The sequence below is a fragment of the Pelophylax lessonae genome, assembly GCF_965119305.1.
Source record: "Pelophylax lessonae genome assembly, chromosome: 2".
Lineage (NCBI taxonomy): Eukaryota > Metazoa > Chordata > Amphibia > Anura > Ranidae > Pelophylax > Pelophylax lessonae.
Window position 1 is genome coordinate 411,679,721 of NC_138769.1, and position 17,504 is coordinate 411,697,224.

General features: G+C 42.7%; 1 protein-coding gene across 2 annotated transcripts in view; it reads left to right on the top strand.

Moving 5' to 3' along the window:
* Window positions 1-3,825: 3,825 nt before the first annotated feature.
* The window catches only part of GTF2I (general transcription factor IIi), a 132,671-nt gene continuing 118,992 nt past the window's right edge, over window positions 3,826-17,504 (top strand). For both annotated transcript variants that reach the window (XM_082245209.1, XM_082245210.1), the window contains exons 1-4: window positions 3,826-4,052; window positions 9,394-9,494; window positions 11,417-11,555; window positions 13,094-13,213. In XM_082245209.1, the coding sequence (XP_082101335.1) occupies window positions 9,396-9,494; window positions 11,417-11,555; window positions 13,094-13,213 (358 nt within the window). In that variant the 5' untranslated portion in view covers window positions 3,826-4,052; window positions 9,394-9,395. The remainder of the gene's footprint in view (window positions 4,053-9,393; window positions 9,495-11,416; window positions 11,556-13,093; window positions 13,214-17,504) is intronic.

The following is a 17,504-nucleotide window of genomic DNA, read 5'->3' on the forward strand; positions in this document are numbered from 1 at the left end:
TTTGTTTTGCCCATCAGCAATCCCACATCATAAAATGTGCCCATCAGAGTGCCCCCTAACATAAAATGTGCCCATCAGCGTGACCCTTAACATAAAATATGCCCATCAGCGTGCCCCTTATTTTATGTTAAGGGTCACGCTGATGGGCAAATGTTATGCTAAGGGGCACGCTGATGGGCATATTTTATGTTAAGGGTCACGCTGGTGGGCAAATTTTGTTCTGCCCATCAGAGTGCCCCTAACATAAAATGTGCACAGACTTGAGATTCGGACCTCGGCCCAATGAAAATTTTAGCGACCGGACCTCCTTGAATTTTAATTCATTACCCCTGCTCTACACTGACAACCGAGCGATTGGCAATGTTTGATCGCTCAGTTCTCTAACAGCTCCCCGAGCAGATTGTTGCTGCCTGTCATTCAGCAGCTCTCTGCTCTGCCTTCTCCTCACTCAAACTTGCCGATTGCCCTATAGCAGTTTTCCTGTGCGCAGGATCATGTATATACAGGTGCAGCTCATAAAATTAGAATATCATCAAAAAGCTTATTTATTTCAGTAATTAAATTCAAAAAAGAAATTCCTATATTTTATACAGATGCATTACACACAGAGTGATATATTTCAAGCAGTTCTTTCTTTTATTTTCATCATTATGGCTTACAGCTAGTGAAAAATGACATTGCTCCCCAAATCATCACGGACTGTGCGAAGTTTTGCATTTCATTTGGAAATCAAGGTCCCAGAGTAGTCTGGAGGAAGAGTGGAGAGGCACAGAATCCAAGTTGCATGAGGTCCAGTGTGAAGGTTCAACAGTCAGTGTTGATTTGTGGAGCCATGTCATCTGCTAGTGTTGTTGGTCCGGTTGTGTTTTATCAGGCCCAAAGTCAGTGCAGTGACAGTCCTCTACAAGGAAATTCTAGAGCACTTCATGCTTCCCTCTGCTGACCAGCTTTATGGAGATGCTGATTTCATTTTCCAGCAGGACTTGGCACTGCCCACACTGCCAAAAAGTACCAATACCTGGTTTAATCATCATGATATCGCTGTGCTTGATTGGCCAGCTAACTCCTCTGACCTAAACCCCATAGAGAATCTGGGGGGTATTGTCAAGAGGAAGATGAGAGACACCAGACCCAACAATGCAGACAAGCTGAAGGCCGCTATCAAAGCAACCTGGGCTTCCATAACACCTCAGCAGTGCCACAGGCTGATCCCCTCCATACCACGATGAATTGATGCAGTAATTCATGCAAAAAGGAGCCCCGACCAAGTATTGAGTGCATACTATTCTGTACATGGACATACTTTTCACTAAGACAACATTTCTGTATTAAAAATCCTTTTTTCTATTGGTCTTATGTAATATTCTAATTTTCTGAGATACTGAATTTTGGGTTTTTACTAGCTAAGCCTGTAAGCCATAATCATCAAAATAAAAGAAAGAACTGCTTGAAATATATCACTCTGTGTGTAACACATCTATATAAAATATAGGAGTTTCACTTTTTGAATTTAAATACTGAAATAAATTACCTTTTTCTAATTTTATGAGATGCACCTGTGTATGTGATCCTGCACTTCCGCCTGCAGGGCCCCCTCTGCTGTGATTATTCACAGCAGAAGCTGATCTGTGGGTGTTGGGCACCGGTCGGTTGTCGGGCAGAGACTCAGAAAGGAGCTCTGCCTATGTAAACAAAGCTTAGTCCTGTTCTGACAGGGAGGAAGGGATGGATTTTATGTTTCTGCAAAGCAGGGAATAAAATACATCTCCTCCCTAAGTAAAAGCAGCACACATAACAAACACAAACACTGGCTAGGCACACAGTTAACCCTCTGATCGCCCCTGATATTAACCCCTTCCCAGCCAGTGTCATTAGTACAGTGACAGTGCATAGGTTTTAGCACATAGGTTTTAGGTTTTACCACTGTAATAATGTCACTGGTTCATGCAAAGTGTCAGTTAGTGTCCAATTATTCGCCGCAATATTGCAGCCCGGATCGCCGCCATTACTAGTAAAAAAATAAATAAATAAAAATTCCAGTGGAGATGTAAAGGCGAGAAAGGTACGTTGTTACATATTTTATGGTCATGCCGATGCTGTTATCTTTCTGGAGGGAGGTCCGTAGAATATTAGTAAGATTCACGGAATGGAATATCCTGGATGAGCCGGCTTTTTTTTCTGCTTCAAGTGGTAGATGTTCCATTGGGAGCCTTTAAGAAATCCTTGCTCTGTGCTCTTTTGAATGCTGCCCAGGCATGTATACCATCCATGTGGAAACAGACGACACCTCCGCGGATTGCCCATTGGCTACAGAGGGTTGAAGAGGTTAATAGGATGGAGAATTTGATCGCGATTTTCCAGAGAGGGGGCTCGTCTGATGGTGGAATGATTAAGACCTGTGAAGTCCCGTGCACCGCGACTTCGGCGCGACTTGCACGGACTTCACATAACTGAAGTCAATGCAAGTCGCTCCGAGAGCGCCCCGAAGTAGTACAGGACCCTTTATCTAAGTCGGAGCTACTTGTGTCGCTCCTATTAGAATGGGTCCTGTAGCAGTGCATGGACCGCGACTTGTCAGTCTGACAAGTCGCCTGCAAGTCGTGGCAGTGTGAATGGAGCCTTAATTAAAAGAACAGATAGTCATACCTAAGGTCTGATGGCAGGGTCAAATATGGCCTGGGGATATAGGTCCCCTTCTTGGGGTGTTTTTTTTTTTCTTTTCTTTTATTACTATTTCCTTTCTTCTCTTTCTCTCTCTCTTTTCTTACTTTGATCCTAATGGTAGACCTTTTTGCCTACTAAAAGGAAAGGAAAAAAAAAGAAAAAGTTGCATACCAGTGAGGGGTTTCTTTTTTTCTCTCTAGGGTACTTAAGGGGGGGGGGGGTTTGATTTGCGTATGTGATGATGCTAAACCCTAATTAATGACTTTTTGAATTACCTGTACTTGGTTGTAATCAATAAACTTCATAATTAAAAAAAAAAAATTCCAGTATATCTTCTATAGTTTGTAGACGCTATAACGCTGGCGTAAACCAATCAATATACGCTTATTGGGATTTTTTTTTACCAAAAGCATGTAGCAGAATACATATTGGCTTAAGTTTATGAAGACATTTTTTATTGAATGTGTTTTATAGCAGAAAGTTAAAAATATTTTTTTTCAAATTGTTTTTTTTTTTTCTTTTTTGTTTATAGCGCAAAAAATAAAAAAACACAGTGATCAAATACCACCAAAAGAAAGCTCTATTTGTGGGGGGGGGGGGGGGAGGACATCAGTTTTATTTATGTAGTGTTGCATGACTGCGCAATTGTCAGTTAAAGTAAAGCAGTGCTGTTTCGCAAAAAAGTGGCCTGGTCATGAAGGGGAGGGGGGGGGGGAATAAATCTTCCGGAGGGCAAGTGGTTAATACAATAGGAATCAAAGGGACTTGCTCGTAAGAGCTTACAATCTAAGGGATTAGTATACATTCATTTCAGCAGCCAGAAAGCACACTATAGTTTCAGCTACTTTACTGGTTTAGCACCTGGCTTTGGTTTGACGTGAGAACAATGTCAGCCACCTTTACTCTCCTGTATTATTATTGATATGCAATGTGTTTGGTGTGATAACAAAGCAACTATATGTGCCCTGTGCAGAGAACAGACTGACTAAAAGGCCACCCAGCCATAACAAGCACTCCGCACGGAGCTCTGCACACAGGCCCATATCACTGTTCTATTAGCTTTGTTCCACTGAGCTGTACGTAGCGTCGGTCGCAGAGGACGACGGGAAACGTAGTTCCTTAACCTGTAATCACGCTCTTCTGCTGTCCGGTTGACGGACCACAACTCCCAGAGTGCGGCGCGACGGAGGAGCATGCGCTCCGCTTTGTGACTTTAGTGGAAGCACAGAGGGAGGAAAAATAATGAAGGAAATAAATTAGACTGTGTGTAGACTCGGAACGCCGCCGTACGGGCTACACCTGAGGCCGGCTGTACACTGGCTTTCCGTGAAAGGCTCTGCTGATATTGGAAGCACTGCACGGCGCCTGAGGCAGCGTCACCTCTTTAGGTAAGGCAGAGCCCGCCGGAGTTCGTGCGGAGGGTGGCTGGAGCGGAGCCGGTGCTTTTCATACACATATGGCTAGTCAGTGTAACTCCGCTTCGGTTTGCGGGCTACTTCGCTGACTCCTGATTGGCGCTTTTGATACGCGGGGGCGGGGAAATTGGCTCAGCCTTAAGGCTGCTTGATTAGGCAATCAGCAGCTGGCTAGGTGTCAACCATGGAAGCGAATGGGTTGGTTGTGTGATATTGGTCTTCATGTACAGTACTGTGCTAGGGCCCTTGTTTCTGGGTGTGCTCTGTATGCAAATCTCAGCCTCCAGCCTAGTGCAAAGTTCTGCTGTTCCCTTTTATTACACTAAAGTCAGTACAACTGATAGAAAGCTCTAGGGGAGGACCCCTTTCATTAAGGGGATCAACCTAACCAACAAGCCCTTATATAATAGGGACAGTTTTTTGTGCGCCATGGTGCCTCATTGATTGGTGGATGTGACTTAATGTAACACTTTCTCAGATGAGCATATCAGGAAGCCGTCACAGTACTGGGCCAATCATCTGCCGCCAGGGCATTCCAGTACATATACAATGGGTGAGCATACGTGAAGGGAATGCTTCGATCACTTATGATTGGCCCAGTACAGGGACCATTTCCTGGAGGGTTCAGCTTAGGATCCAAACTCACCTGAGCACATATACAGTGGGTGGGCACTGGGCATACATGAAGGGAATGCCTCCACCACTTATGATTGGCCCAGTACAGTTTCCATTTCCTGGAGGGCTCGACTTAGGATCCAAACACACCTGAGCACATATTTAATGGGTGAGCATACATGCAGAGAATGCCTCCACCACTTATGATTGGCCCAGTACAGTTTCCTTTTCCTGCAGGGCTCGACTTAGGATCCAAACACACCTGAGCACATATTTAATGGGTGAGCATACATGCAGTAAATGCCTCCACCACTTATGATTGGCCCAGTACAGTTTCCATTTCCTGGAGGGCTCAGCTTAGTATCCAAACACACCTGAGCACATATACATTGGGTGAGCATACATGCAGGGAATGCCTCCACCACTTATGATTGGCCCAGTACAGTTTCCATTTCCTGGAGGGCTCAGCTTAGTATCCAAACACACCTGAGCACATATACAATGGGTGAGCATACATGCAGGGAATGCCTCCACCACTTCTGATTGGCCCAGTACAGTGACCATTTCCTGGAGGGCTCGGCTTAGGATCCAAACACACCTGAGCACATATATATTGGGTGAGAGCATACATGCAGGGAATGCCTCCACCATTTATGATTGGCCCAGTACAGTGACTATTGTGAAAAAGAAAAAGTGCGCTGATCCGTGATATGCTGCTCCCAGATAAAAATAAATAAATGCGTGTAATTGATGGTGCGCTATATCTGAAATATGTGCAAAAATGCAAATGAATAATGTGCAACCTCAAATATATACAATTAAGGTGCAAAACTGTAACATGTAAATATACATGAGAAGAAGTCCCAAGACACTAGTGTGTCTATATTGAAACTATTTTCGGTGATGTGGTTGGTGATGGATGGTGTTCAAAAGTAATACGTGACTTGAATTCCCTCCACCTGTTAGAATTCCTCCTTACCGGACGGAATGAAATAAGTGCTCTCCTTAAAGGAAACAAACAATCCCTGGTGCTCCAAAATCAAAAGGTGCTCCCCACCGTGCATAAAAAATGGCCTGCTGGGCTTCTTACCAGATGGATATAGATAACATGCGTAATTGCATCCCCCTTGGACAGGTCTGTCTCTGTATCCAATTGGTCCTTATCAGCCTCTGGTGGATATGGACACCGAATACTGTTGCGCTGCTCACAGGCAGATAGGTCCTATATTCCGGTGACACTGATAGCCGCTTACAGTAAGCGGTGGGAAGGATCGTATCGTTCCAGCATGACATGTAAAAAGGAATGACTGCTATAGTGCATTATCCTTAATGTAAACTTTATTCAAAATAAAATTGCACTTACATGAAATATGCGGTAGAAAAGCGTAAGGAATTCCTGTATGACTAGGGTCCGGCTGCAGCCCAGATCCCCAGCGACGTGGTGACGGCACGCCTCCTGTCTGACGCGTTTCCGCCTAATTGGCTGTCTTCGGAGAAAGGAGGTTCTCGCGCGCCGTCACTTCCGTCCTATTTATTCTGAAAGGGACCGCGTCACTTCCGGTGTCAACAGAGGAGGCGCCGGAAGTTAATTGCGGGACCCTTGGTTTCAGTTTCCTAGTACAACTTCAAATATTAATGGTCCGATATCGGGGTGGTCTCCTGTATTTAGTTAAAACTAAACCACCATGTTTCTGGCATTGGGTATCTGGCGGTATATAATACTCTTGCCTTTACTAGTATCGGCTCCTCCCCATCGGCCATCAGTTCTTGAAAGATAAACTGGATATGCATATATAATGTACATCTCGGGGGATAATTCTCCTACGTAAAATTAATACTATTTACATAAATAAAAACCTTTATTTAAAATGTTAAAGATAAAAATTCAACTAATGTCCGCAATACCAGTGGTGACACCGGAAGTGACTTCTAAGCACTTTCCCTAATGGTGACACCAATCGGATTGCGATGTGAATGCATTAAAAAACTGAAACCCGATCTTTCTTTAAACCGACCGACAGAAATGGCTTTATAGCCATAGATAGTTGTCATCACCCCAAATGGCTCAGTTCGGTTCCTAGAAGTCAATTTAGGAGAATCAGAAGGAACTGTACCACGAAGGAGGACTTCCAACAACAAGTAGGAACCCTAAAACAGAGGTTTGTTGAAAAAGGGTATGACATCTCCGAATTAGACAGAGAGATTGAAAATGTCACCCCTTTGGAACAAAAGAACCTAGTGGAACCAAAAAGCATGACCAAACTTACCTCTCCACAGTTTGAATATGCATTTACCACAAAATTTTCCAGCAACTATAAATGGCTCAACTATGTTTTCAGAAAATACTGGGGTGTCCTTCAAGAGGACAAAGTCTTGGGACCTGCTTTACCGATCCAACCTAAGCTAATTTTCAGAAAGGCGACATTATATGTACATTATATATGCATATCCAGTTTATCTTTCAAGAACTGATGGCCGATGGGGAGGAGCCGATACTAGTAAAGGCAAGAGTATTATATACCGCCAGATACCCAATGCCAGAAACATGGTGGTTTAGTTTTAACTAAATACAGGAGACCACCCCGATATCGGACCATTAATATTTGAAGTTGTACTAGGAAACTGAAACCAAGGGTCCCGCAATTAACTTCCGGCGCCTCCTCTGTTGACACCGGAAGTGACGCGGTCCCTTTCAGAATAAATAGGACGGAAGTGACGGCGCGCGAGAACCTCCTTTCTCCGAAGACAGCCAATTAGGCGGAAACGCGTCAGACAGGAGGCGTGCCGTCACCACGTCGCTGGGGATCTGGGCTGCAGCCGGACCCTAGTCATACAGGAATTCCTTACGCTTTTCTACCGCATATTTCATGTAAGTGCAATTTTATTTTGAATAAAGTTTACATTAAGGATAATGCACTATAGCAGTCATTCCTTTTTACATGTCATGCTGGAACGATACGATCCTTCCCACCGCTTACTGTAAGCGGCTATCAGTGTCACCGGAATATAGGACCTATCTGCCTGTGAGCAGCGCAACAGTATTCGGTGTCCATATCCACCAGAGGCTGATAAGGACCAATTGGATACAGAGACAGACCTGTCCAAGGGGGATGCAATTACGCATGTTATCTATATCCATCTGGTAAGAAGCCCAGCAGGCCATTTTTTATGCACGGTGGGGAGCACCTTTTGATTTTGGAGCACCAGGGATTGTTTGTTTCCTTTAAGGAGAGCACTTATTTCATTCCGTCCGGTAAGGAGGAATTCTAACAGGTGGAGGGAATTCAAGTCACGTATTACTTTTGAACACCATCCATCACCAACCACATCACCGAAAATAGTTTCAATATAGACACACTAGTGTCTTGGGACTTCTTCTCATGTATATTTACATGTTACAGTTTTGCACCTTAATTGTATATATTTGAGGTTGCACATTATTCATTTGCATTTTTGCACATATTTCAGATATAGCGCACCATCAATTACACGCATACAGTGACTATTGCCTGCAGGGCTCGGCTTAGGATCCAAAGACTCTTGAGCACATATTTAATGGATGGGCATACATGCAGGAAATGCCTCCACCACCTATGATTGGCCCAGTACAGTGACCATTTCCTGGTTAAATTAGCCATTTTTCCTCCACGGTGTCATGTGACTCGTTAGTGTTACAAGGCCTCAGGTGTGAATCGGGAGCAGGTGTGTTAAATTTGGTGTTATTGCTCTCACTCTCTCATACTGGTCACTGGAACCCAAACATGGCACCTCATGGCAAAGAACTCTCTGAGGACCTGAAAAAAATAATTGTTGCTCTACATAAAGATGACCTAGGCTATAAGAAGATTGCTAAGACCCTGAAACTGAGCTGCAGCACGGTGGCCAAGACCATACAGCGGTTAACACAGGACAGATTCCACTCAGAACAGGCCTCGCCATGGTCGACCAAAGAAGTTGTGTGCATGTGCTTAGTGTCATATCCAGAGGTTGTCTTTGGGAAATAGTCGTATGAGGGCTGCCAAAATTGCTGCAGAAGTTGAAGGGGTGGGGGATCAGCCTGTCAGTGCTCAGACCATACACCGCACACTGCATCAAATTGGTCTGTATGGCTCTCGTCCCAGAAGGAAATCTCTTCTAAAGATGATGCACAAGAGAGCCCACAAACCGCTTGCTGAAGACAAGCAGACTAAGGACATGGATTACTGGAACCATGTCCTGTGGTCTGATGAGACCAAGACAAACTTATTTGGTTCGGATGGTGTGGTGGTGGAAGTGTCAGTGTCAAAATATTGACCCTTTGGACCCAATTTGGACATTTTCACTTAGGGGTGTACTCACTTTTGTTGCCAGCAGTTTAGACATTAATGGCTGTGTGTTGAGTTATTTTGAGGGGACAGCAAATTTACACTGTTATACAAGCTGTACACTACTACTTTACATTGTAGCAAAGTGTAATTTCTTCAGTGTTGTCACATGAAAAGATATAATAAAATATTTCCAAAAGGTAAAGGGTGTATTCACTTTTGTGAGATACTGTACATGTAAAGTCACTTTAGTGACTTTACAAACACTTTAAGCAACAGTCCTAAAGGGAAAAAGTTCTTGGCAGCAAATATTAAAATCATATTCCTTGCAAATTATAGTTGAACACGGTTACTTTTTAAAATTTTTTAATTGGTGGTTTTCATTTTATTCACAGAAATGTCTGTTTTAACATCCCCAGTCTTGCAAAAGGCTCCTACTGAATTCCTGGCGGGAAGAGAAGTTGTAAAAGATTTAATGTCTGCACTGGAGCAAATGGTAAAATAAACCAACTTTTTAAAATATTTGCCTTTATCTGTATGTATCAGTAAAAGTGTTTGATATGGAGTGTTTGTATGCAACCTCCACCATGCAGTCAATAAGAAATGGCCATACTTGCACTTTAGGCATGTCCAAACAATATATATATATATATATATATATATATATATATATATATATATATTTTTTTTTACTCTCTGCTGTATTAGTAGTGGCCTTGATTGTATCTGTAATATGTTTTTCCTTAACCCCTTGGCATCAGCTCCTCCCACCGTGATTGGCTGTCACAGTGGTCACATGATCAAAATGCTTTCCATTAGCCGCCTGTAACCACATGCAGGCTGCCACTATGTGCATTGGAGGTGAGGGCTTTAAGGTTTAAAATGGGTGGCTATGGGGGGTGCAAGGTTTTGCCAATCACAGCCTGTTTCATGCCCCTTCAGCCTGTGTCTGTTTGTATGTAATTACAGGGAGGTGATGCCTCCACCAATCTACATGTAATATCCCGTTCTCTAGTGTAGAGCTGTTTAGTGGGTGTGGAGGAGAAGGGAGGGAGTGGACTGTCTTTAACTGGAGTGTATACACCCACATGTGGGACTCTATAGGCACAGATAATAGAAAGGAGGAAGTGAACAGCTTGGAAGGGAACTGAAACAGGAGCATGTTTAGTAGGTGTGGCAACAGCTGGTCTACACAATCCCAGGCTGCAGCAGGGATGCAGACAGGGAGGGAGGGACAGTAGACAGCAGGATCAAACTGTGTTTTGCAGAATACAGAAAGTGAATCGCATAGTGACTGAGCGTGAACTATTTGTAATACAACGTGTACTAACAGTTTTAATGAGGTGGGTTTATTGATCTTTAAATGGGTAAAATAGAGATTGAGAGTCCCTTCTGTGCAGTTTAAATGCCACTGCTGCAAGAATGCCATTGGTAAGTAAAATAACGAGTGCTCATGCTTGCAAATCCCATCCAGTACCACATTTTTTTGGTAGTTGGAGTTTTTTAAGCTACAATCTGAGTCAAAGTTAAAGTACATGCCCTATAATTTAGTAATGGTTTGCTACAGAAAAGAACCCTGGTCCTGGAGCATTTCCAGCAGTTTTATCCGGAACCCCTTAGTCTCGTATAATATGTCAAGCCTATTGAAGACTGTGGGGAATTCCAGAACATACATGGAAACCTATGAACAGGATGCAGCTGCTGAAAACACTTCCTAACACTTCCATGTGCACATATCAAAGTGAATATCATCATAGCATGTCTTTAGAAAGCTAGAGAAAAAGTAACAACAAATACTGAGATGAAATTAACATGTATGCTTTTCTGTCACTTTACGAAGGACACACTTTTTTATGTACTGTACCTTTTTCCCATGCCTTTTTGGTTATGAAATCTACAATGAAGGGTTCTTATTTCAGCTGACATTTTTACAGTTCTGGTTTCAAAGCAAAACAAGGACATTTCACCTTTTAAAACACTTTTTTATACATAAGGCTCAGTCTGATTTACTTCACGGTATTTAATTTGTTTATTTTGGATTGTGAAGGATGGTGGTTCTTCCCCGCTGACTTCTTAATACTGAGACTGCCTAATGCAAGAAACAGGACTGAATGTAGAAATTAGGGACAGCTTGGCAAGGTCATTTGTCTGCTAAAAAAACAAAACAAAAAATCACAGTTTAAATGATAATAGGTAAAGTGAAGCTTTGCAATCAGAAATTCAAAAATAACAGCCAGGCAACATACGTTTGCAGAATGACAGCTTCCAGGTTTACGTCAGGAAAAGTTTCCTGTATGCACCAGAACGGAAGACATTTCCAGCACTGGATAAAGTGGTTCTTTGAATAAAGTTTTTATGGTGTTTCACATACAGGTAATATTTAAAGTGTGTTTGCTTTTTTTCTTCTTCCTTTTGTAGTTTGCAGAGTTTGCCAGAGTGAAAGCAGAAGTGGCATGCATTGCAGTATATGATTCAGAAGCCCTCATAGCTGGTAGCAAAAAAGGAAAAAGTTTCTTGGAGGTTAGAAATGATTTCCAGACAGAGTTCATACAGTACTGTAAGTATATTCACACAACAGTGGTGCCCAATTTTTCTTGCTTGATTTTTGTTCTGCATCTGGTATGTTTCCTGTGGAATCTGTACTTGGTACAATAGACAGTATTTTCCCCCACTGGCTCATTCACATTTTCTAGTGTTGCACCTTGTATTAAAATCTGATTGTTCAGCAATGGCCTAAAGCCCCATACACACGGGCTGAATGCCAGGCGACATTTGCCGGTTCAATAAAAACTGGGCGAAATTTGGCCCGTGTGTATGGCAGCTGATGCGACAGACAAGCACCTGGAACACCAGCAGCCGAGCGGCTCCCAATCAATGCTCTCAGCCAATAATAGCACTGATGGTAGTGTTCTGGCAGTGTGTAAACCCCCCTGTCAGAACACAAGAGCTCAGTGGGGGAGATCGCTGTACTAACGCTGGATCGTTAGTACAGCAGCTTCGAACGGAGCTGACAGTTTTTTTTGGTTAAACAGAAAAGAAAATCATAGTGTGTACCAGGCTTTTTTTCTCGTCATTCTTACGAAATGCCAAGCTTAGTGGAACAACCAGCTTAGGTTTGCACAATGGTCACTGGTCACTGCCTATGCAGCTAAGTTATCAATGACTTCTCTGTCACTCTGATTCATGTTCTGCTGATCTGGTCACTGCTTTTTGGTCGACAGATTTCTTCAGCAGATTCACTGTTCCCCAATGTGTCCTCCCTTTTTTTTTTTTTTTTTTTTTTTACCTGATAAACGGGTGACACTTTAAAGTGGACTTGGAACTTTAAATAGCCTCTTAGGTGTCCAACCGATTTTCCAAAGTACCTCGCCGCCACAAGGTCAGACGGAAGTGGGAACAGGGTACCTGTCAGAACCAGGTACCTGCTCACCTCCCAAAGGGTGCCAAATGTGGAACCGGGGGGGGGGGGGGGGGAGACGACAGATAAGCAGAAGTTCCACTTTTGTGTTGAACTCCGCTTTAATTTGGTTGCACAGCTGAAAATTATAAAGTATTCACCAATATTTCTGTTACTGTAATGTCACCATCTTAAAAGGAGAAAAAAATGTTGATGTGGGTTGATGGGGGTATCTAGTGTTGCTGGGGAGGTTTATTGTTGCTGGTGGAGGATCTATTGTTGCTGGAGGTGGGTCGGATGTTGTTGGGAGGGATATACTGTTGAGGGAGGTCTATTGTTTGTAGTTGGAGTCTATTGTTGCTGGGGTGGGTGGTATTTTTTTGTGGTGGCTCTATTGTTGCTGGGCAAATCTATTATTGATGGGAAGGGGGTGTCTATTGTTGTTGGCTGCAGGGGATCTGTTTTTTTGCTTTTTTTTTTTTTTTTTTTTTTATTATTCTTAAATTCCATACAAATTTACTTGATTTTGTATTCTCTAAAGGTGATGGTACTGGAAGGTGGGTAGGGATGAAACCAAGGGATGGTGCTTGGAGGTGGGTAGGGGGTGGAGACAATGGGGTATTCGGAAGAAGTACCTGCACCTACTCCCTGAGGAAAAAACCCTGGTTCAATGTCCTTCCTTTTTTTTTTTATTACAGGCAATTTGGATAAAAATTGTGTCTCGGAATCTGTAACCAAGAGATCTAGATTAAAATCTGAGCATTCGAATATTGAATATCTCTGGAAAGCAGTGGAAGACTTGTTCTGTGTATGCTATGGTAATGTATGTTGCTGTTTTTGGCAATGTCTCTGAGTATTCAAAATGAAATAAGCTCTATACAATGTCAGTGCTCCATTCATTCTAAAGAAACCTTAGTGCTTTTGCTATGGTAGGTCACATGTAGTGTTAGTTTATTTCATAGCAGAATAGAAAACGACTTCTTCAAAACCTCTATGCATTTCCTAAGTTTTGCTTCAAGTACAGAACTCTTAATCTGCCAAAAATCCTGTGTGCCCCTGGGGTCCTGTTTGAGCTGACACCATAGTGCCTTTGCTGCTCTGAAATCCCAAGTAGCATTGTTGGGCCTGCCTGCTGGACTACTGAATTCCACCTATCCCCTACCCTGTCTGCCCGGCTGCCCTACTCAACACGCATACATTTATTTTATTCTCCAGAAAAATGGTGCAACTACCTTCTTTTCAAAGAGCCCGCCCACACATAATATGTAGAAAAACTACATCTCTTGGGAGATGTAGTTCGGAATGGGGGTTCAACATAATTGCAGCTGCCCTGCAGGAATTTTACAAGCCTTGTGGTGGCATTGCAGGGAGTAAAAAAAGATACTTCTCTTTCCAGATTGAAGGTAATATTGAATGTGTATAGTCGGTGTTACTTTTCAGTATAATGTAGCAGCTTTTCAATAAAACTGGGTGCAAATAATCTAAATAAAATAATGGCTACACTGAAGAACAAAAATTGAGTGTGTGTGTGTATATGTATATGTAATCTCACAAAAGTGAGTACTGTCCCCTTAAAATAACGCAACACACAGCCATTAATGTATAAACTGCTGGCAGCAAAAGGGAGTACACGATACGTAAAAATGTCCAAATTGGGCCCAATTAGCCATTTTCCCTCCCCGGTGTCATATGACTCATTCGTGTTACAAGGTCTCAGGTGTGAATCTCACTCTCTCATACTGGTCATTGGAAGTTCAACATGGCACCTCATGGCAAAGAACTCTCTGAGGATCTAAAAAAAATAATTTTTGCTCTACATAAAGATGGCCTAAGCTATAAGAAGATTGCCAAGACCCTGAAACTGAGCTGCAGAACGGTGGCCAAGACCATATAGCCATTTAACAGGCCAGGTTCCACTCATAACAGGCTTTGCCATGGTCAACCAAAGAAGTTGAGTGAACATGCTCTGCGTCATATCCAGAGGTTGTCTTTGGGAAATAGACGTATGAGCGCTGCCAGCATTGCTGCAGAGGTTGAAGGGGTGGGAGGGTCAGCCTGTCAGTGCTCAGACCATACACCAAACACTGATTCAAATTGGTCTGCATGGCTGTTTTCCCAGAAGGAAGCCTTTTCTAAAGATGATGCACAAGAAAGCCAGCAAACAGTTTGCTGAAGACGAGCAGACTAAGGACATGGATTACTGGAACCATTAATAAGATAAACGTATTTGGTTCAGATGATGTCAAGCGTGTGTGGCGGCAACCAGGTGAGGAGTACAAAGACAAGTGTGTCTTGCCTACAGCCAAGCATGGGGGTGGCAGTGTAATGGTCGGTGGCTGCATGAGTGCTGCCGCCACTGGGGAGCTACAGTTCATTGAGGGAACCATGAATGCCAACATGTACTGTGATATACTGAAGCAGAGCATGATCCCCTTCCTTCGGAGACTGGGCTGCAGGGCAATATTCCAACATAACGACCCCAAACACACCTCCAAGACGACCACTGCCTTGCTAAAGAAACTGAGGGTAAAGGTGATGGACTGGCCAAGGATGTCTCCAGACCTAAACCCTATTGAGCATCTGTGGGGCATCCTCAAATGGAAGGTGGAGAAGCGCAAGGTCTCTAACATCCACCAGCACCTTGATGTCATCATGGAGGAGTGAAAAAGGACTCCAGTGGCAACCATTGAAGCTCTGGTGAACTCCATACCCAAGAGGGTTAAGGCAGTGCAGGAAAATAATGGTGGCCACATAAAATATTGACACTTTGGGCCCTATTTGGACATTTTTACTTAGGAGTATACTCACTTTTGTTGCCAGCTGTTTAGACATTATTGGCTGTGTGTTGCGTAATTAGGAGGGGACAGCAAATCTACACTGTTATACAAGCTGTACACTCACTACTTTACATTGTAGCAGTGTCATTTCTTCAGTGTTGTCTCATGAAAAGAGACGATACATTTTTTTCTTTTTAAAAATCTGAGGGGTGTACTCCCTATTGGGAGATTGTGTGTGTGTGTGTGTATGTATGTGTATAAAATATCTTTTTGGCCACACGATCGGACCGATGAGGTCCGCCTGTCCGTTTCTTCAGGCGGACCTGATCAGGCCACCCATTCTCCTCTATGGGGAGGCGGATGTTAACGGACACCCATCTGGCATCTCTGGACAGTGAGCAGAGACAGACCTGTCATCTGCCTGTTCAGCGGGGATCAACGAAGTGATCCCCACTGAGCTAGCAGGGTCCGCTGAGTGGATCCGTACTGTAAGAAGGGTGCCTTAGGCTTTTTTCCTTTTTTTTTTTTTTTTTTTTCTGCTTTGTGATTCGGCCAGTAACACATTGCCTGTTTTTAGGATGGCTCCACTCTGCAAAGGACTGTTGGAGCCACCCCTGCACATCAATAATGTCAGACTGTGGCGATGGTAGTGTTAGATGCACTAACAAATTTCGATGGTTGTGACTTAACAAATTAGAACCAAACTCCTGCTAACATTTTTTAGGCAGTTCCTTTTTTAATTTTGAGATAATGGTTTTACACAATCAATACCTTTTGCTGGACAGCGTTGTCTGTTAAAGGAAATAGTACAGACTAACTGGCCAGATCAGCAGGTGAAAAAAAGAAAATGATTGCAGCCGGCACTGGTAAGCTGATGTTTGATTTTTTGTTTAGAAACACATGCCAGCATTGTATAAAAGACAACACGTATGTTTAGTTTTAGTTTGTCTCTTCTTAAGCAGCATCTTATGTCAAAGTAGCCTTAGTTCATATTACTTGCATGCAGGATAAGCTTACTTTACTGCAGCATGCTTGACCAGTATTCTGATTATTCCATTATATCCCAAATCCTATTTTGAAGCTATAATTTGTATTGATATTACAATTTTGAACTTCTAAAATGAAAATGTGTGCTGTGACTGAATGACCTACTTTAAAATATTTAAAGGGTAATTCCACTTTCGGGGGGGAAAAAAATCAGCAAATAATGGAAAAATATAGCGCTTACAATTGCGACACAAGTCATAATGTAATTGAATGTTATTAAAAATGACCTTTCCTTTTTAATCTGCAGCTGTTGTAATTTTCTGAAAATGCAATGCAATATGGATACCTGGAGCTGTTCTGTACACAGAATGTGTACTGACCACAGCCCAGAAACATCAATTCCTGCTTATGGGATTGGTTCACCAATTTTCCCAGAAGTCTGCCTAAGATATAGGTCAGACTTCTGGCATCCCCTGCAACAAAAATGTAATTTTTGGTGAGATCCTTCCAATAGGAATACGTCTAAAGGGATGCAGGCCCAGCAGCTTTCCTCATTAGAGCCCTGCAGCTGCCACAGCTGATAGATAATTATGAAACCACTCCCATTTGACCCACTCAGCACAGAGGAACAAACAATGATTTCTTCAGAATAACAAAAGGCAGGACTCTGCAACAAAGTTTTTTTCACACCAAAAGTGGAGTTACGCTTTAATAAATGTTACTTGCCTGCAGGACAAGTTTACTTTACTGAAGCATGCTAGACCAGTACTCTGCCAGGATATTCCAAATTATATTTTGAAATTCTCAATGCCAATGTGCTACTACAATTGCACTATAATATGCTTCAATGTTAAATGTGCACCTAAGGGACAAGTTGGAGTTCTATAACCCTCCCTCCCTTGCTAAAGTAACCTAAGATAAGCCGTCAGCCCCTGTGGTATTTAATTGCCTTCTCTGGTGACATGGGTCTATATTCTGGCCTGCAAAAATTTGAGATGTTCATGTGCAGCCATGAACAACCCAGGCATTAGACTTTTAACAGCCGATATGTAGACAAGAGAGGCTACTGCCACCAGATGAGGTAAGAAAGCAACATTGGGGATGTTTTAGCTTAGGAGAATTTTGGGGGCTAGGCAGTGGGGCTTGCGGTTTTAAAGTGTATCTAAGGTCAAAATTTAAAATCCTATTCATTTCCATATTGTGTTTCAATTATTTCTAGCTTACTATTATTAACCTTAATGAGCTCGATGTTTGTAAACTTACTTTCCTAATAATCTAACACATGTCCTTCCTTGCATGCAGAAACCATTATTCCCTATACCCTGTGAATATACACTGCTTGTGC